The sequence below is a fragment of the Trichosurus vulpecula genome, chromosome 1 (genome assembly GCF_011100635.1).
Source record: "Trichosurus vulpecula isolate mTriVul1 chromosome 1, mTriVul1.pri, whole genome shotgun sequence".
NCBI lineage: Eukaryota > Metazoa > Chordata > Mammalia > Diprotodontia > Phalangeridae > Trichosurus > Trichosurus vulpecula.
In genome coordinates, this window is record NC_050573.1 from 114,906,364 (window position 1) to 114,928,313 (window position 21,950).

General features: G+C 40.4%; 1 protein-coding gene across 1 annotated transcript in view; it reads right to left on the bottom strand.

Moving 5' to 3' along the window:
• The window catches only part of FER1L6 (fer-1 like family member 6), a 205,173-nt gene that overhangs the window by 91,471 nt on the left and 91,752 nt on the right, over nucleotides 1-21,950 (bottom strand). The window contains exons 20-21 of the mRNA XM_036739631.1: nucleotides 16,737-16,871; nucleotides 3,965-4,114 (exon numbers count right to left, since the gene is read on the bottom strand). Coding sequence (XP_036595526.1) covers nucleotides 3,965-4,114; nucleotides 16,737-16,871 — 285 coding nt within the window. The remainder of the gene's footprint in view (nucleotides 1-3,964; nucleotides 4,115-16,736; nucleotides 16,872-21,950) is intronic.

The following is a 21,950-nucleotide window of genomic DNA, read 5'->3' on the forward strand; positions in this document are numbered from 1 at the left end:
ATGGAAATCTATGTTGGTGAAGGGTAAGGGTGAGGGGTGGTGTCCATTCCATCAAAACCGCAGATCCTTGAAGCATTATAATATTGCCTGCGAAAGTTAAAGAGGGGTGCGGATATAAGGCTATAAAATCATGAAAGGTAACGGTAAGTAAGCATAGATTCTTTCACTAAACCTCAGCATACTAGGTCTAGCCTAAAGGGGACTGAAGGGGGTCATTATTACTTTACGTGACAGACACATGGGTGTTTGCTTCAGCTGGGGTGCCTGAGTTAGTAGAAAACAGGTGAACCTGCCTGGGACCAGATAGGGTACCTGTGGCAGTCTGATACACACCCCTGGAGTAAAAAGACTTAAGGTTCTGGGAAGTGGCTTGAGTTAGGATTAAGTATTCAACCTCCCTAGTGACTGGGCAATAAAGTGGTGCAGTAAATAGAACTCTGGACCTAGAGTCAGGAAGACTTGAGTTCAAATCCGGCATCAGACCCTTACTAGCTAAGTGACCCCGGGCATATCATTTAGCATGTGTCTGCCTCAGTTTCACCTAGAAAATGGGAACAATGATAGCCCATACCTCCCAGGATTGTTGTGAGGGTAAAATGTGATATTTGTTAAACACTTTGCAAACCTTAAAGTGCTTTATAGATAGATGTTGTTATCATCATCTTCATCATTATTATCTTGACACTCTGATCTTTATTATATTCCCACGGATTTGCTTCAACTAGTAATTTATTTACCCATTCATCTCAGCCCATTGGATCTCAGCCCTGAAGTTAGTTTGGGTTTTAGACTCCAATTCATCTTGAGGGATAAATCCTTTATTTCTATTATGGACCACCCTAACCCCTCTTCCTAACCAGGGATTTTCCCTAAATACTGGCATATGCTAGTTTTACCTTTCTTCATATAAATATGCTCAATAAAGGAAAAAATACATGAAAGAGAATTCCACAATGGGTCACCAAAGGATGTTAGAGCTCTTTGGAAAGTAAGTCCCTAACCTTTTGATATTGACAACACAGAGAACAACCATGATCACTGATGCCACTGGAAAGGACAGAATCCTTGGCCGATGGGGCATGGATCCATCCTGCTGTAGCAATTCTTATATTCCTACACTATCACCCAACAAGTGGTGTTGCTAGTTGAAGTGACAGTGGATGGAGCGCTATACCTGGAGTCAGGAAGATCCGAGTTCATATTCCGGCCTCAGACACTTAGAAGCTGTGTGACTCTGGACAAGTCACTTAACATCTGTCTGCCTCAATTTCTCCAGCTATAAAATAGGGATCACATATATCCCATGGTTGTCATGAGGATCACATGAGATAATATTTGTAAAGCATTTGACACAGAGACTGGTACATGTTGTTATTCAGTCATTCAGTTGTGTCCAACCCTTAGTGACCCTGTGGACTCCAGGCCCTTCTATCCTCCACTATCTCTCCAAGTCTGTCCAAGCTCACATTTGTCATTCCCATGCCATCGTCTATCTGGCTCATCTTCTACTGTCCCCTTTTCCTTTTGCCTTCAGCCTTTCCTACCTCTGATCATTACTGGCTGTTGTTGCATTTGTTGGTGTTGTCCTTCATTCTCAAAGAGGACCAATGACATCACGAGAATATACTAGCTGTAAGACCCTGAGCAAGTCGCTTAACTTTTGTCTGCTTAGTTTCCCCAACTATAAAATAGGGATCATAATAGCACCTACCTCCCAGAATTGTTGTAAAGATAAATGAGAGAGTATATACAAAGTGCTCAGCACAATGACTGGAACATAGTAGGTGCTTAATAAATGCTTGTTTCCTTCCTACCTACCAGTCTGGTACTCTTTCCACTACACCTCAAAGCAAGTCTTACACCCCCTGGGTAATTTATCTGGAAATTATGATGATCTGCACCAGGGAGTCCATATTTTGTAATAGATAATTGAAAGATAATTCTATTGAATAGTCACAAAGACACTGGACATTGAGATCACGTGTGAAGACAGGGTCCCTAGTCTCCAGGGGTCTTTGGCCTAAGAAGACTTTTTTCTAAGTCACAGAATCAAACCTTTCAAATAGGTTAGTGGGAGATCATCCCCTGTAACAAGTTCATGATGAGTCATGGTCAAGACACATTCTAAGAAGACAAAGGAGGAGGGAATTTGTTGCATACGAGTGTATGATATATAGAGATATGTGTATGTGTCTATACACCCATGTTATGTTCATATGTATGTACACATACATACATATATATATACATACATATATACATATACATACATATATATACCATGTTGTGTATCTTCAGGTTGAACAGTCTATTCATCATGCCAGAATCAAATTCAAATAGAAACAGGGCCACTAAACCCTGTTCAGTCATATATTGGCTTAGGAAATCACATATTGATACTATTTATGTTTTATTGCATTTTTATTTATTTATTTTGTTAAATATTTCTCAATTACCTTTTCATCTGGTTCTGCTCCTCAAGAGTGTTGGGACACATGGGCTGTGTACTAGACACCGCTATGCCACCCCATGCAGCCTCTTCCTTAGAAAGCTGTCCTGTGCTTTATCAATTTCAAGAGACTCTTTAGAAAAGGTGTGAAGAACCTGCAGCCTTGAGGACACATGTGGCTTTCTAGGTGCAGCCTTTTGACTGAGTCCAAGCTTTATAGAACAAACCCTTTTATGTTCTGTGACATTTGGATTCAATGGGAGGGCGACACTTGAGAACCTAGAAGGCCACATGTGGCCTCAAGGCCTCAGGTTCCCCACCCCTGCTTAGGACAAACCCCATATTTTCAACATAAATGTTCTCTTGGAGTTGCTATATAATTGCAAACTTTGGATCCTCACATTTTCCATGGGATCCAAGTTATGGATGGCCCAAATAGCAATGGAGAAACTCATGGTGGGCGTTAGCAAGTGACAGCCTCTACCTCCCACAATGACTTATCCAGAAAAAAAGTGGGGCAGATAACACCTAGCAAGTGTATTGTTAGAAAAGGATGTGGGCCAGTCTTAAAGTGATACCAGGGCTATCTTATGGACAGCTTGAGTGTTAGTTTGCTACCCACAGAATGTGAGAAGATCTAGAGGAAGACTCCCTGCATTTCAGAAGGATCTTTTGTGGGTGAATCCATGGAAGAATATGGATGAGAATCACACAGGAGAAGGCAGCCCCAAGGGAGAGTGTGCCTATGACAATGAGATCCTGGCTCCACTGAAGTGTAGGAGATAATTATCATCATCTGATAAGTATTATGCATCATGGGCAGCATGTCTCTGAGACAAGAAGGTTTGCATTTAAGTCCTGCCCCTGACACATCCTGGCTTTTGAACTTTGGGCAAGTCATTTAACCTCTGAACTGATATAAGAAACTGGTAGTTCTGTATACCACTGAAATTGGAGGTCCATTCTCTATTTGATTTTTTATGGAATGGTGTGATTGTATTATCATATATTAATAACTCTCATGGAAGTTCTTTTTAGGCATTAATACACTAAATAAATGTGTACATGTTGTAAATGCATATTAAATATTAATAATGTGTGCAATAAAATATTAATACATAATGTATTATACAACACAATGATGTTTACAAAATAATTTTCTGCTAAATTATATGATAGTATGCATACACATTTATATAAAGATGAATGCTTATGTTACCATTCTCAGAACAACCCTATGAGTTATGTAGTAAAAGTACTATTGTCCCCATTTTACAGACGAGGAAAGTGAAACTCAAAAAAGAAACGGTGATTTGCACATCATTATATATCCAGTAAGTTTGGGAACCAGAATTTGAACTCAGATATCCGAACTCTATTTCTAACGTTCTTACCATTGTAGTGGGTCACTGAGACTGTCTGATATTGCCTCCAGTGATCGGTGACATTCAGTAACCTGTTGTACCCTGATATCTGGTGTTGTCCTAAGAGGAGTTACTGTATTTGACCACTTACTTGCAAAAGTTCAAACACTGCAAGGAGGTCCCCTCCATCAAGATGACCGCAAAAAATTGGGTGATAGGAAAGTCTGGGTGGTTCATACTCCTGGTCCACAAGCTTCACAACGGGAGCAGCCACAGTAGAGCCCAAATATTCTGGTTTCCCCTAGGGAAAACAAAACAATTTTTCTTTGACATTAATGGCATCTGCTTGGTGACCATCCTGTCCTTTTAAATTCCTTCTAAACTTGATCCTCAATCTAGAAAATAATCTTTAAGGCCCATGGCATTTGCATTTCTATTGGCCACATTTTCTGGGGCTCCCCTCTCCCCTTTCTGCCAGCTTTTCTTCCACTATCTCTCTCAACACACCCTAGACTCAGGAAACAGGAATTTATTCAGTGATTGCTCATAAACACAGGTGCCCAAGGAAAACTCAAAGGACTGTCCCTAGAAAGGTCCAGGAACATTTTAAGCAAATTATATTCATGTGCACGTGTGTGTGTGTGTGTGTGTGTGTGTGTGTGTGGATGGGTGGGTGTGGGTGTGTGTACACTTTGTGCCAGAGAGCACAGCAAGTAATAGTGAGTAGGGAATCAGCCTTGAAATCACAAGGAAGTGGTTCAGTCCCACTTCTGACACATATAAGCTCTGAGACCCCAAGCGAATCATTTAACCTCCCAGTCAGTGCCCCAGGAAACTTTCCAGAATGTGAAGTTGTAGGACAACTGGTTCTATCTGTATTAGGTAGAGAGAATTTCTTCACCTGAAGTTCTCTATAGGACTGAAATCTCTCTCCCTTCTTTTCTATACCTTCACCCCTGCCTACTCCTTACACTTCAACCCTGACTAAAAAAGTATGAGGTACTATGCAAGGCACCGGGGATATAGAAACAAAAATCAAACAGTCCCTGCCCTAAAGGAGTTTGCATTCTACCAGGGGATGACAGTTATAATGGATGATCAGATTGTGGTCCGTAATTTAGTGCTTGGGGCTGTGGTCACAAAGCATAAATACGTCTCCTGGATGGAACACAGATTTAGTCAAATATGCAGAGACGTCTACACAGGGTTCTTAAAAACAAAGACAAACACACACACACACACACACACACACACACACACACACAATCTGGATTTGGGCTCCTGCTACAAACAGAGAACCAAAGAGAAGCAAAACTGTGTATTTCTTTCTCCTCTCAAAGTGAACTCAGGCCCAAAGAGAGAGAATGAGGCCCTGGAGAACCAGTTAACTCACACTGGGCCGGAGGGCTGAACTCAGACCCACCACTGGCAATGAAGGATAGAATGGAGAGTCTCTCCCCCAAAACACAGCCCCATCCCAGCCCCATGGAGCCCCGGCCTTCTCACTTAGACATATTCAATCCTTAATTTTAAAGAGGAAAAACCTGAAAGCTCTTCAGGGATTTAAATGGAAGGGGTTGGGAGTAGAGGGGGACAGGGTAATGCCACCCACATTGTTTTGGTGAAAATGAGTAGTGTTATGGGTTAATTATAAAAGCAACCGCTATTATAGCTGATATTTAGATAATAGCTAGTATTTATGCATTGCTTCACAAATATTATCTCACTTTATCCTCTGAACAACCCTGGGAAGTGGGTGCTATTTTATCCCCATTTTACAGATGAGGAACCTGAGGCAGACCAAGATTAAGTGACTTGCCCAGGGTCACACTGAGACTAGATTTGAACTCAGGACTTCTTGACTCCTAATTTAGCTCTCTATCCACTTTGCCACCTAGGTACCTCAAGAAAATTCTTTATAGTTTCTTCTAATAGTAATTTTTTTTTGCTTTTTTTAGAGGGGGGAAGGAAGGGAAATTGGGGTTAAGTGACTTGCCCAAGGTCACACAACTAGTAAGTGTGTCAAGTGTCTGAAGCCGGATTTGAACTCAGGTCCTCCTGACTCCAGGGCCAGTGCTCTACTGACTGCACTCCCTAGCTGGCCCTCTAATACCGAATTTAATGCTCTTTCTATTATCGCTATAAGACAAAGTAGATAAAGAACTTTCATCAATTCAGGGAACTCTCTGTGAGGATATTCCCTCCACTAAAGTTGATCAGCACCTGCTCTGCAAATAATAGTCTTGCAGAGTTTCCTAGGACTCTGGGGATTTAAGTGACTTGCCCAGGAACATAAAGCCAGTATGTGTCAGAGGCAGGCCTTGAAGTCAGAATGACTTAGGTTCAAGTCCAACCTTTGATATTTACTGGGTGTGTGATCCTGGGTGAATCACTTAATATCTCGATGCTCTAGGCAACTGACTTCAAGGTGTAGAGCGGGGGAGGGGGGGCACCTGTACTTGTTGGGAGAATTTCATCATCCAGGCTTTCCCTATATCAATGAAGTCCCAGGCCCATGGACTCTCTGAGTTGGAAGGCACTTCAGAGATCATCTATCTAGTCCAACCTTTTCTTTAACAGGAACCCCCTCCAATAATGTCACTGGAGGTCTTCAGGAGGAGTCTGGGTAACCACTGCAAGAGTACTGTAGAAGGGATTCCCATCCATTTGCAGGTTGGGTTCTGCCATTCATTCAGCCTCTGCTTAGAAACCTTCAGTGTGGTCTCCAATGACAATTCACTTGACCTCCTGAGGCAGCCATTAGACTTTCAGATCTCTCTCATTTTTAGATGTTTTTCAATCAATCAAGTATGTACTAAGCACCTACTATGTACTATATGCCAGGAGATATATGTATATTTATGTATATTATATATATATGTGCATGTATGTATATATGTATATATAGAGACAGATATAGATATAGATATATACACATATATACACACATACGCATGTATATATACATATATGTAAATATATGCATATGCATATATGTATGTATACGCATGTGTGTATATGTATATGTATATATATACTACCATGTATATATACATATATACTATGTATATATACACATATAAACATATACCCATACCTATATACATACACACATACATAGTAGTTCAGTGCAAGGTGGTTTCTGAAAAAGGACACTATTGGTTGGAGGACCAATAAAAGTTTCCTGCAGAATATAGAACTTGAGCTTGATTCTAAAGGAAAAGGGTACTTCTGAGGCAAAGGCAAAGATGGAGTCCATTCTAGGGATGGGAGATGGACCAGTGCAAAGGTATAAAGATGGGGATTGGAGTGCCGTGTGTGAGGAACAGAGAAGGCCAGTTTGGCTGGTTCACTGAGTATGGGACAAGGGAGTAATGTCCAGTGATGCTGAGAAGACACATGAGAAATGGATTGTATGAGGCCTTAAAAGTTGAAGAGAGAAATTTTTAATTTATGCTACAAGTAATAGGAAGCTAGTGGAGTTTATTGAGTAAGGGAGTCCCATGTTCAGCTCTGCATTTAAGGAAAATGACTTTGGCAGCAACGTGTACAATGCACTGGATGGGGAGGGACTTGAGAGAGGAAGTCCAATCAGGAGGCTGCTACAATAATCTAGGTGAGAAGTAACGAAGGCCCCAGTTAAGGTAGCAGCTGTGTGATGCAAGAGAACTTGTGAAGGTAGAACTGGCATTGACAACTGACTGTATATGTGGCATAAGTGAAAAGGAGTCCAGGATAATACTGAGGTTATAAACCTCGGACACTGGAAGGATGGTGATGCCTTTTTCTTCTAACAAACTTATCAACCAATTAATGAATCAGCTTTTATTGTGTAACTACTATGTTTCAGGCACTGAGGATACAAACACAAAACAGAAAGTCTGTATACTCAAGGCATTTGCATTCTACAAGGGGGATAGAAAATATTTATAGATGAGTAAATATCGAATAAATACAAATCAGGTTGTGATGCATTACCATTGGACAGATGGATGTAAAAGAGAGATGTATGACTGGAAAAAAAGATGGCCCTCATTTGGGGAATGGCTGAACAAGTTGTGGTATACGATTGTAATGGAATAGTACTGTGATATAAAAAATGAAGAGCAGTACGATTTCAGACAAATCTGAGAACACTTACATAAACTGATACAGAGTGAAGTGAGCAGAACCTGGAGAACACTGCACACATTAACAACAATATTGTACAATGATAAACTGTGAATGACTTAGCTATTCTCAGCAATACAATGATCCAGGTCAATTCGATAGGACTCATGATGAAAAATGTTGTCCATATCCACAGAAAGAACTAGTGGAGTCTGACTACAGATAGAAGCATACTGTTTTTCACTTTCTTTATTTTTTCATTTTTTTTTCTTTTGTCTGTTTCTTCTTTCACAACATGACTACTATGGAAATATGTTTTACATAATTGCACATACATAACCTACATCAGTATTAGGGAGGGGAGAGGTGAAGAAGGGAGGGAGAAAATTTGAAACTCAAAATTTTACAAAGAAACTGTTAAAATTGTCTTTACATATAGTTGGGAAAAATAAAATAAGAAAAAAGAAAGGAGTGGGCTGCCTATGGGGAGAGCGTAAGAGACGCCCAGATATTCCATTGGTATCTACACAATGTCAGTACATTTAAAAGAAGGCTTCCACCATGTTGGGTGAATCCCTCGTGGAAGACCTGAATAAGAATCACACAGGATGAAAAGGAGTGGATGGGCTGCAATCTATTTCACTGGAGGATATATCAGTGATTGATAATATCAAAGAGCCATCACAGTATCAAAATATACTATAACAGAAATCACTATCTTATCTAGTAACTAGGGAGCCAGCTTTGGCTCTGTGGGGAAAGAAGGAAATTGAATATGAGATCTGAGAAGTGCCCTGTCATCAAGGGACATACACAGAAGTTGAAGAGCAGATAGACCATCTCAAGGGACCAGCATATATTTCAGAGGAAGGCTCATCATCAGAGCAATTTTTTCCTGGTTTCCCTCTCCTGTTTGTATCCAGTTAGAGAACTAAAAGATACATGAATCCTAACATAGTGGGGCTTCTGAGAATCCTCAGCTGAAAAAATGAGGAGAGTTTGGTGGAGTGTCTGCTCAATCTGAGTCCCTACAATACTACATGGCAGCCAACAAGCTAGCATGACCTCTGGCTGCATCCAACCTCTTCTCTCCACTCACGTGGCCACCATCTTAGCTCAGGTACTTATTCCCTCTCACCTCCACTTTTGCAATAACTTCCAAATTAGGCCCCTTCCTCCATGCTCTTCCCCTCTCCAATTTATCTGCTACATAGCTGTCAAAGTAATATACTAAGCATGAATGTAACTATGCAGTTCCCACAACGTAAAAAGCTTCAGCAGCTCCCTGTTGCTTCTAGAATAAAATATAATCTCCTCTATTTGTCATTCAAATTCCTTTATAATGTGACCCCAGCCTACCTTTCCGGGTTTATTGAGTAATAGTAATTAGATCTCTTCACTCATTCTATCTTCCAGCCAACCTGTTCTGTATACAAACCATTCTGTTAGATTGTGAGCTCCGTAAAACCCTCTTTTTGTGTCCCCCTTGCTTAGCACAATGTCTGGCACATAGTAGGTGCTTAATAAATGTTTATTGACAACATTCCATTTCCTTTCTTAGTATGTCTCCCATGCCTCCTTGTAAAGCATTCCTTCTTCACCTCCTTCACTCAGAATCCTTCTTTTTCTTCAAAGCTTAACTATTCCCTGATCCTCCAGCTGCTAGTGCTCTCTCACAAAACTACCTTGCATATACTTGTTTTGCAGATGCTCATGTCATATACATTGTCTCCCTCCTTGAAGGAGGAGACTATTTCGTTTTTGTTTCTGTTTCCTCTAGTTCAGTGTTTGGCAAACGATAGGTATTTAATAAATGCTTATTGATTGATTTAAATGTGTGAGCAAATGTGGGATTGAAATCTTTAGCAATCCGCTCTGAAAGTATATGTGCCTATGAGAAACACCAGAAATGGGTTGTAGTCATCCATTTTGTAAAATCTGGTAGGTTCTTTGTCACATCTTAGATACAGGAAAGCCCAGTGCTCCGTGCTCTAGTAGGTAGGATTAAACACAGGGGTAGCTCCAAAAGCCAGCTCTTTAGATTTTTTTTTCTCTAATCAATGTGGGGGCTAAAACCTCAGTTCCTAGAAGTCAGGGATCCAGGAACTGTACTCGCAAGCTTAGTGCGTGAGAGTATGTACAACTGCAATGTTTTCTTCATCATTAGAGGTTTCCAGAGGGGTGTTGTTTGTATACCCAGGGTTTTTACAGCTACATGCCACGGGATCACAGGCACACGCCTGCTCTTAATTCTGCTGCTCTCTTCTCTGTTCATCTCTCTTAGGATTTCACCAAAAGACAGCAAAAAAGACATTTCTGAAAATGATTCCCTTTTTCACATGCTCAGCACAAATAAATAGGTTTATGCCACAACAGCCAAGTCAGTTAATTCATCACTAGTACCCAGCAAATGCTCTTAATGTCCCAATAAAATTATCAATGGACATGGCCCATATACTCCTTAGAGGAATGTAGTCAAAGGTCCGAATAAAAATTCATCTCACTATGACCTCATTAAGTTGATCAGGGAACTTCTTGGATTAATCCACTAACATGCACTGGGAAGACAATTATTATTATATTCAGATCAACAAATAGCTGCTTAAATACATTTCAACAGATAGTGTCCAACGGTCATTACTTAGCTCTTCTTCCTTTGACTGTCAATGAATAATGTTTCTTTTGAAAACCCCTGTATATCCACAAAGTCATCCCTACTTAGAGGGATAAGAGCTCAGGACTAATGGAGACAGACATGCTCCCAAAGGTACTGGGGTTGTAACTAAGGAGAGCCCCCTTTCTTGCAGCTAGTCTCTGTTTCATACAGGGGAAAGTGGAAAGACTTCTGGAGTTGAAAATGTCAGTGAAGCAAAAAATGAGAGAACATAAAAGATGGGGTCATGTGCCATCTTAACACCCTAGAGGAAATGCCATCCTAATGCCCTGCTGTTCTGGTAACCACCTGTTATAGGTCACTATTTTAGTAAAGCCCCATCATGTTTTACTTCATCCACTGCCTGGCTACCAGGTGTCTCTCCCTCTTCTCCCCACCCCAACCCAAGTTTTAGAACCATGAACCATGATCAGGTCAACTCTGCCATTATTACTGAACTATGGCAATCTATTCCTCTATAGACCCATCCCGTCCCTATCTCTTCCCAGACCAAAGTACTACTAGAAGGAAGGCTATTTCGTACTTGGAATATATATAGAAGTCACTTAGCCACAGCAGGAGTACAAATATCACACACTTGATGCAGGCCATGTCAAGTTCTCCCTGCTCTCCAGACTTGCTAGAAGTCAGACCTTTCTAGAAGCTCCCCTGGAGAAGAACTGCTCTGGTAAAATTGCTTGTCACTTCTTGTTAGTAGATTAACGCCTTAATAGCCATACCCAACCTACCTTCCCTTCTTTTACTGACTTCTTTCCTTATATTACCAACCTATTTTTCTCACAAAGATTACCTTCTTGAGTACTTCTCCACAAATCCTTCTGATCCCCTAGAGTAAATCACTCATCCCACATATCCTGCAAGTTGTAAAGTCAAAAAATACCTTTGAATTGAATTAAATTGAAATTATGTCATTTCTACTTCTTCAATATCCCTCACATCCATTGGACCATTCCTTCCCATTGTTACAGCTGCCATTATAGATCCAGTCAAGAATGTTGTAATAGCCTTCTGACTCCTCTTTCTAACTTCCATTCTACCCTTACCAACTAAATAGCCCATATTTCAGCTCCAGTATTAATGTGTTGCTCTACTCATGTCCTTCTACTCAATAGCCTTTTGTGGCTCCTCAGTGCCACTCCTCTGTAGCTCTGATAAGTCTGTAAAGCTCATTAAATAATGCTTTAATTCATGACTGGCACAATCTGGTTCCATTTGGCCTGTCCAGATTTATATTATTAGGCTGTATTCTAGGATTTCTTAGCGTATTCTAAGTTGATTCACTTCGGATTACACATCATCCCTATTCTCTTCTTTCTCTCTTCTATCTCTGCACCTTTGTTTACACTGCCTAATGTTTAAAATAAACTTTCCTCCATGCCCATATCCATATATTTAAGACCCTCCCTTCCTCTCTTCCTCATTCCTTTCCTTCCTTCCTGCTTTCCTCCTTCCCTCCCTTCATCTCCCCTTCCCTCCATTCATTTCTTCTTGCCTCCCTTTGTCTCTCTCTTTTCTTTCTCCCTCCCTCCCTCCCTTCCTTTCCTTCCTTCCTTTATCCTTTATTCTCTTTCCCTTTCTTCATTCCTTTTCTTCCTTCCTTCCATCCTTCCTTCCCTTTTCTTTTTTAATCCCTTTTCTTCTTTCCTTCCTTTTCTTCCTTTCCTTCCTTCCTTCCTCCTTTATTTCTCTTTCTTTTTCTTTCTTCTTTCCCAGCCAGACATAGATGCATCTTCCTTCATAGAACCATCACTGACCCCTTAGGTTAAAGTAATCTCTCCCTCTTGAAATTTCTCATAGCCCTTTCCCTGGGGCTTCCTTTGCCCCTCTCACATTTTACCTTCTATCATTCTTATTTGTCTAGATGGCTCATCCCCTTATTAGATCATTGAGGTCAGAGACTGTGTCATTTTTCATTTATACATCCTTCATGCTAACCTAGCACAGCACCAGACACAGAATAGTCTCTTAATGGATGTTTATAGAATTTCATTATTGAATTGATGAAAAGAAGTAAATAAACATATTGCCCTTTCTTCCAGGCCTTATGTCTTATTCCTACAACAACAATAACAAATGATAACAACTTCTAGCTTAGTAATAAAAATCATCTCCCAGAAAGCTACTGAGCTACCCTAAGAGTGCTCGGCCTCAAATATCTTTCAGGAGAGTGTGTTGGGTTTCATATTGAGTACAGAGAAAATCTATTTTACAAGACAGGAGATGAGATTAATGTGCTGTTTATGGGCTTGGCTAGGAAAAACAGAGCGAATTGTAAAGGTTAGATTAATTATAATGCCTCTCTGGTGATCCAAGAACATTTAAAACCTTTGCTGCATATTCACAGCATATTCACTTGTCGTTTTAGTGCTTGCTATAACTAAAAGGAAAATTCAGAAGAAAGAAATCAATCTGTGCAGAGGAAGGTCAAATACAATCATGGACAAAATAGAGAAATATCCAATTAGATAAAAACCTTTGTTATAATTTTTTTGTTTAAAAATGTTTTTATTTGGAACGTAACAAACACCAAATAAAATGGGCATTTGTACATACACAGTACAACAGAAAAAGAAGATTTTACTCATGAAACTGCAGATCTCTATTATGTATAGGTTGGTTTTCTTTTTAAAGCTTTAGTAATTTCAACCAGCAGTTTAAAAAAAATGAAAAGCAACCTTTGGTGCAGTGAAAAGAATGCTAGATTTGGAGTCAAGAGACCTGCTTACTTATGCCCTGTGTTACCTTAGACAAGCTGCTTAACCTTTCTGGGCCTAAGGTACTTTATCTGCAAAGCTAGGCTATTTGCAAGTGACCTAGACACTTCAGGAGGTGGTTTTCTTGGCAAATTTACTGGAGTTGCTTGCCATTTCTTTCTCCAGCTCATTTTACAGATGAGGAAAGTGAGGCAAATAGTGTTAAGAGATTTACCCAGGGACACACAGCTAGGAAGTGTCTGAGGCCACATTTGAACTCAGCTCTTCCTGACTCCAGGACCAAAGCTCCCTCCACTGAGTCACCTTCACCTCGATGCCAACAACAATAACAATAACAACAAAAGAGGTTGTGGTGACTGGTCCAAGGTGGGATGAGCAGCGAAGATGGGATTCCAATGGAGGTTCTCTGATTCCTCCCCCAAGGCTCTTGTAACATGGATGAAGAGTGCAGAGAGGATTATTTTTCAGGTACAGGTCTCACTGTGTGACCTGTGAGCACCTGTCAAACTCTGACAGCCTGCAAATCTATGCAAAGTACTCTTATGCCTCACTTTGCGCTGTGGATACATTCATGGAAAGCCATATCCCCTTAGATTCCTTATCTTTACCACCTCAGAAAGATCTGCTACAAACATTATTGTACATCCTTAGAGTCTGTTTTAAGATTAATTCTTCCTTTGATCTACCCTCCCTCTAATTCTGCCTTCTCTTTTCTCCCCTTTCCTTCCTGTTTCCCTATTATTGTTATTCAGTCATTTCAGTTGTAACTTAAAGTATACCGAAGATGCATACTGTTAAAACCTGTGTTCCCAATAAAAAAATGAGGTTGCTCTTTGTAACCTCATTTGGGGTTTTCTTGGCAACGATACTGGAGTGGTTTGCCATTTCCTTCTCCAGCTCATTTTGTAGATGAGAAAATAGAGGAAAACAGGGTTAAATGACTTGTCCAAGGTCACACAGCTAGCAAGTGTCTGAGGCTGGATTTGAACTCAGGTTTTCCTGACTCCAGACCTGGTATTCTATCTACTATGACACCTAGCTCCCACATTTCCCTATTGAATGATATGTATTTCCATGCTCAACTGTGAGTATTCTTCCTTCTTTTGACCAGTTCAGATGCTATCAGCTGGACTTTTGTCAATCCAATCGTACATGGTATGATGAGAAGAACATTGGACTTAAAGCCAACAGACTTGCCATGCAGTCTCAGCTGTCTCTTACTAGCCATGTGACCTCATGCAAGCCATTTCTCCTGTGATTTTTAGTTTCCTTATCCATAAAAATGCGGACAACAGTTATACAACCCGACTCATGTGTATATAGAATGTCTTGTAACTTGTAACAGATCTATATAGAACTGTATAAATGAGACATGATTATTATTGATCATCCTTATTATTGATTAATAACCAAGATCATAATAATAATAGTTGTATTGTGCTTGTCCTTCGCTTTCAATGAGGACCACGACATCAGGGAAATGATGACATGACTTGCAGGTGACTTTGATCTGAGTGAGGGAGGGCTGTGCAAGGTGACCAGCATCACTTTCTCCTCCAGAGCCATCTGGGTCCAGTGGCCTGATATTCACCAGGATGACTGGAGATGGCCCAGGATGCACTGGTTGACTCTGGCCCTTTTAGGCTAAAGGTCTTTTCAGGTTCTCCCTTTGAGTGAGGTAACGCCCATTCAGTGAATAGGTTTCTTTAAGAAGTTAATCAAGGGGATGGCCACTTTAATCAAAATTCAAAAAAAAAATCAAACTGGGAAGGGAAGACCCTCAGGATTCCTGGCCAAAAAAAAAAATAGCTATCATATATATAGTTCTATAAGGTTTGCAAAGTGCTTTACGTACATAATCTCAATCGACCCTCACAAAAATCCCTGTGAAGTAAGTGCTATTATTATCCCCACTTTATAGGTGAAGGAACTAAGACTGAACGATGATGTGACTCAATCCCGGTCACTCAGATCATAAGTATCTGTGGTAAGATTTGAATTCAGAGCATCTTGACTCCAAGTTCCGTACTCCAGCCATTGTGTTACCTCAATGGGATGAATAATAAGTCTGTCCACTGAAGTCATCCTCTGATGCTTTTTTGTGGATTAGTGATTTCATGGAAGGATGCCAATGGAACACAAAGTCAAACTAAGCGCGGAATGCTTTAAATGCAAGGCAAGCCAGAGGACCTGCTTGGGGACCTACAGTCTGAGAACCAGCCAGGCTCTGGTCTGAGAGGTTCATCACCAAAATGGCCTCTACCAAGGGAAGTTTCCTCCCTGTCACCTAAGAAGTCTAATGGTTAGGGAGGGAAAGTATTGCAATTCATGTCAGTAAAGAGAACCCAGGGGAAAGGGTCCTTAGAGTAAGGAAGTTCATTGCCTTCAGGCTAACGAATGTTCAGGGGAGTTCTTTTGTAAACGGAAAAACACTCCTATAGAAGGGTTAACAGCAAGGATTATAATAATGGCTAGCATATATATGTATATGTATATATATATATATAAATGTGTATATATGCATGTATGTATGTGTGTATGCATATTATGTGCATATATATATATATATATAATATACGTATACACAGAAAGCCTTAAATTTTGCAAAGCTTTTTACGTATGGTATCTCACTAGATCCTCCAAACAACCCTGGGACATAGGTGCTATTATTATCCCCATGTTACAGAGAGAGGGTAAGTGACTTGTCCGGAGTCATATGACTAATACATGTGTGGCACAGGATTAGAACTCAAGGTAGCCTGACTCCTAGTCTGGGGCTCTAATCCATTGCCCTAAGTACCTTCCTCTTCCTAATGAGGTTTTGTAAATTTGGATTTTCATATAATGAGCTTGCTTAAAGCAGAAGAATATCCATAGTGGCTCTGAGCAACTGGAGAGTTAGAATAAAATACAAAGAAAACTTCACTCGTCATGTGACTGTGTCCACAAACTGCCTCGGTGCTGTTATCACAGGTTGGTGAAACTGAAAGTGTGTAGGATCTTCAATGAGGATAATCTGAGTTCAAATCCTGCCTCACATATTCACTAGCTGTGTGAGACCTTGGGCAAGTCACTTCACCTCTCTAGGCCTCAGTTTTTCATCCATAAAGTGACAGTAATAATGGCGCCCACCTCCTAGGGTTATGAGGATCGAAGGAGTGGTTATGAGAATCAAATGAGGTAATAATAAAGCACTTAGGGTGGTGCCTGGCACATAGCAAGCACTATATAAATGTTAGCTGTTGTTATGATCGCTAGCTTTACTATCATTGTTGTTATTATTATCTAAAATGAAAAGGTCGGACCCAATGGCCTCTGAGGTTTCTTCCAGTTCTAAACTCCTGAATCTGTGTGCCCCACTCCCCACCCTCGGTCCACCCTCTCTGAAGGAGGGGAGGGAGAGGTGGGGCTCATGCTGTCCTTACCACAGCATCACTGTCATAGAGCTCCACCACGACCAGAGGAGGAGATTCAGCCACTTCCTTCTGGTCCCCATGAAGCACAATGTTGTTGAACAGCAGCATCTGGTTCCAGGTGGGGGACAGGGTCTGGGAAATGACCTGAAGGGCAAAGGGAACATGACTGATTAGGTTTCAGTTCCAACAACAAAAATCAAAAGTCCAGAATACCACCCTACCCCCTCACCCCAAACAAGCAACATGTGGACTTGGAGTCATGAGACTGATGTTCAAGTCTCAATTCTCTAGGACCTTGAGTCATTTCAAGTCTTACATATGTAGGACCTTGAGTCTCAGTATATTCATCTATATAATGGGAATTAGAGTCACAGATACACATGGCTGGAGATCAACTACTGCAGCAATCCCATCTATGGTGCCATGGACAAGCAGTTCTATCTTTTTATTTTGTTTTATTTTATTTTTCCACTTAATAGTATCTTATTTTTTTTCCAATTACATGTCAAGATAGTTTTAACATTCACTTTTATAAGATTTTGAGCTCCAAATTTTTTTCTCCCTCCCTTCCTCCCCCTTCACCAAGATAGCATGCAATCTAATATAGGTTATACATGTACAATCATATTAAACATTTTTCCACATTAGTCATGTTATAAAAGAAGAATCAGAACAAAAGGGAAAATCATGAGAAAGAAAAACAAAACAAAACAAGAAAGAGAAAATAGATCTGCATTCAGACTCCATGTTCTTTCTTTGAATGTAGATGTCATTTTCCATCATGAGTCTTTTGGAATTGTCTTAGATCATTGTATTGCTTAGAAGAGCTAAATCTATCATGGTTGATCATCTCACAATGTTGCTGTTACTGTGTACCGTGTTTTCCTGGTTCTCCTCATTTCACTCAGCATCAGTTCATGTAAGTCTTTTCAGGTTTTTCCGATATCTGCCTGCTCATCATTTCTTATAGAACAATAGTATTCCATTATATACATATACTACAACTTGTTCAACCATTCCCCAGTTGATAGGCATCCCCTCAATGTCTAATTCTTTGCCACCACAAAAAGAACAAGGAGTTTTGCCGTACAGCATTATTGTATGGATGCAATTTTTAAGAATGCATAGGCTTTTGGAAAGACTCATATGAACTGATGCAAAGTGAAGTGAACAGAACCTGAGAACATTATACTCAGTAACAGCAATATTGTATTATGAAGAATTGTGAATGACTTAGATATTCTCAGCAATACAATGATCCAAGACAATCCCAGAGGACTAATGATGAAGCTTTCTGTCTGCCTCCAGAGAAAGAACTGATATTGTTTGAATACAGACAGAAATATGCTATTTTTCACTTTATTTCTTTTATTCTTTTTCCTTTGAGTCTTCTTATACAAAATGACTAATGTGGACATGCTTCACATGATTGTACATGTATAACCTTTATCTGATTTTGTTTCAACAATCCGGCTAGCAGCTGCTGTGGGGGTGAAAAACCAACACAAGCCCAACAACAAGAATGCTGCCAGCATAGGGTCTTTTGATCTGCTTTACTAAGGAAAGCAGTGTTAAGGGGTTAACAAATTTACTTTAATCCAGCATACAAATACCATTCACTTACTTCAGGGGAAAAAGCCAGCACCCTGAACTTCAGAGCAAAATACAAACAAATTACAAACATCGACAGACAGACCTTGTCTGATTCAAACCCCAATTCATAGTTACTAGAGTTTAATAAAGTCCAAACATCAGGGTTAGGAGCTGGAGGGCTGTTAGCTACAGCTGCCCAGAGTCTCTGCATCAGCACTCAGCCAAGAGTAAGAGCCCTAAGCAAATGGCTCGGTCTTCCCTTTTTTTATACAGTTTCAGACGTCATCAAATGTCATCTGAGTGACCAGAACTTAGGCTCCTGTGATTGGCTCTGGAGTTAGCACCTCCCCTTAGGACCCTGGGAGCTTCACACCCACATAGGCTTAGTACCTAGTAATTAGGGGTTTGGGGCAAACTTAGGAGCAAAGATCTAATCAGGCATCCCTTAGTTAGCCCTACCTGGGGCCCCACCTTAGTTACCAATTCACACTCACATAGGTTTAGCACCTAATAGGGGTTTGGGCCTGGGGCTTAGCACCTAGTAAGACTCAAAGACACTTAATTAATCATTTTAAAACAGTAAGAAAGCCCCAACTTAATTGACATTACACTTACCATCTAAGGTAGGGAGAGGTAAGGAGAGAGGAAAGGACAGAAGAATAGAATTGGGAACACAAAACGTTAAAAATAACAAATTTTAAAAATTGTTTTAACACATTTGGGGAAAAGATTTTATATATATATATGTATATGTATATTATAAAAAAGAATGCATAGGTTTGCTTCAAGGTTTTTAAAGGCTGTCATAAGGAAGAGGGGTTACGCTTGTTCTAGTTGGCCCTAGTAAGCAGGACCAGGAGCACAGGGTGGGAGTTTCAGAAAAGTAAATTATACCTTCCTAAAAATTAATGCTGTCCCAAAGTGGAATGTCTTGATTTAGGAAGTAGTGAGCTCTCCATCACTGGAGATCTTCATCCTGCTTCTTCTTGGATACTTTCCATGATGGAGAACTAACTACTTACTGAGGCAGCCCATTCCATTTTCAAATTGGTTAGCAGGTATTTTTTTCAATATGGAGTCAGGCTCTTCATATTACCCGTGGGACATGTGGCTGAACCATTGGCAGACTGATGAATGAGGACCAAGGACTTTCTTTTAGGAGCTTGATCTTTGTCACAGTATAATTTCTTGGATTGAACAATGGAGCCAGGCCTCTTGACTCCCAGATCAAGCATGCTATCTCTTATAAGGTAAATATCAAAGAGGCCTTGAATAGTGGTTAATGACAGAGTTAGAGATAGGGCTTGTCCCAAAATTCCTCAGCAGGGCCCCTTTCCAACTTTGGGGCACCTCTTCCCTCCAGTCTCCTGGTTTCTTCATGCTAACTGATCCTTGCCCATCCTCTCCTACTTTCCGTCATGGTCTTCCCAAGAGATGCCCTCCCAAAGTATTTACCCTGATACCTTAAGCCAAAAGAATGACTAAGAATTTCAGGCATCACTGGATCTAGAAGTAGGGCTGGTAGTGAGAAGTGGAGTGGGGATAGGGATGTACCTAGAAAACAATACACCAGATGTAGTCTGACCAGGTCAGAGTAGAGTGCAACTATTACCTTATTTCTGGAAACTACATTCCTCTTAATGCCACCTAGTTTGGAGTTTATATATTTTTTATTTTATTTTTTGACTGCTATTCCATAAAATTGACTAATATTGCACTTGTAATCAGCTTTGCAAAGCCCCAAATCTCTTTCAGAATAACTACTGTCATACCTTCCTTTACTTGCTGCTTCTCCGAAGAAGGAAGAAAGGAAGGAAAGAGGGAAGAAAAGAGAGAGGGAGAGAGGGAAGAAGAAAGAGAGGAAGGAAACAAGCATTTATTAAGTACCTACTATGTCCCAGGCACTGTGCTAAGCACTTTACAAATATTATCTCATTTGACCCTCACAAAAACCCTAATAGGTAGGTGCTATTGTGATTTTACAGTTGAGGAAATAGAGGTAAATAGAGGTTAGATGACTTTCTCAAGGTCCCAAAGCTAGTAAGTGCCTGAGTCTGAATTTGATCTTGGGTTTTCCTGGCTCCATGCCTACAGCATTAAGGGAGAATTCATGACTTCGAACTCTATCCACTGGATCATCTGGCTGGGACTAGGTAATATGCCAGTTGCCAAGTGCTAGAAACTAAGATTCTTTGAGTGTTAGACTCCAATTGAGACAGAGGAGGTTTCATTTACATGCTATGCTTCACCTAAGGGGTGAGGAGAGAAGCCTTCCAGCAGAAAAAACCCAAATCACTTTCCCATCAGTTTTCATTATACAGCCCCCTTGTTCTCTGCTTGTGCTCTCAGCAGAGAGCTCCAAAAGACAAACTCAGGGCTGCTGCAGCTAAATTTGGGGATCCTTGTTTCCACACCCTAACCTCTCAGACCCTTGACTATCCAAACTTCTGAGCCTCCAGAGACCCAACGAGGAGCACCCCCAATTTAAGGTTTTCAGCTCAAAGATTTCTCCAGTTGGGGTCTTGAATCACTTTTACTATAGTCATGAGATGGCATTTTTATAGTTTTTCTTTACGCAAGTCATAAAAATATTGTACTTACCACATTTCTTCTCTGGTTTCAGTCTATTTTATGCTTTAGACACAGTGAGGTTTAGCATAATTTTTCAAGAAGATCCTGAACTTCTCTTGACAGATATTGGAACCAGTACAGCTAACTTCAATGGTTTTCTTTCAAATATTATGAGAAATGCAAGATTACCTGCTCTCAGCACCCCCTCCCCCAAACCTTAACATCAGTGATTCATACCATCGAGAATGTCATGCTTTTAAGTAAAGTTCTCTTTCCCTGGTCACTAGATAGACACTCTTCCAATGTAATTTATTAATGTAATTTATTTCTCTGTAGTGTTTTCAGTCACCGAAATTATTACACAAGCTTCTGAGGCACTTTGGGCTACGAAGCCCCATCCAATTCAATTTATACCAATATTTGTTGGATATGTACTATGAATAAGCCTGGGAGATGAATCAGACAGCTTCACTCACGTGACAAGCTCCCTGTGTAGAATTCTTACTGCTGATAGAAGAAAACTTCTTTTATTTTCAAAAAATAGCAAAACTCCCCATCATCCATCAGGCCTCCAGAAGCTATCCGGTCCAAATGTTTAGTTGATTAAATCAATGACCCTGGTTTTCAACTGTATTTGGGAGCAGATTAAGGTTTCCTGTTTGGTCTGGGACATGCTGGGGACTTCTAAGAGGATTCAAAGATCTGAGTAGTAGAAAGAACACTGGGTTTAGTATCTGAAAACCTAGGTTCAAATCCCGACTCTGGACTGTATGAGCTCAAGTCACTTAAATGCTTTGGGCCTTGGTTTCTTCAACTGTAAAAGAGGAGGTTGAACCAGATAAATTCCTAAGGTCTCATCTAATTCAAAATCCTGTGAACCAGTGAATCTTATATACTTGCCCTCGGGCAAGTCTGGTCTGTTCAGAGTTCTTTTGAACCTGAGACAATGTTGGATTGACAAGAAGGGGATTCAAGCATTTGTTTGGTGCCCTACAAGGGAGATGCGCCTTTTGCCTTTGCGTAAATAGGAACTCAGACAGCCCACTAGGTGCATAGTGG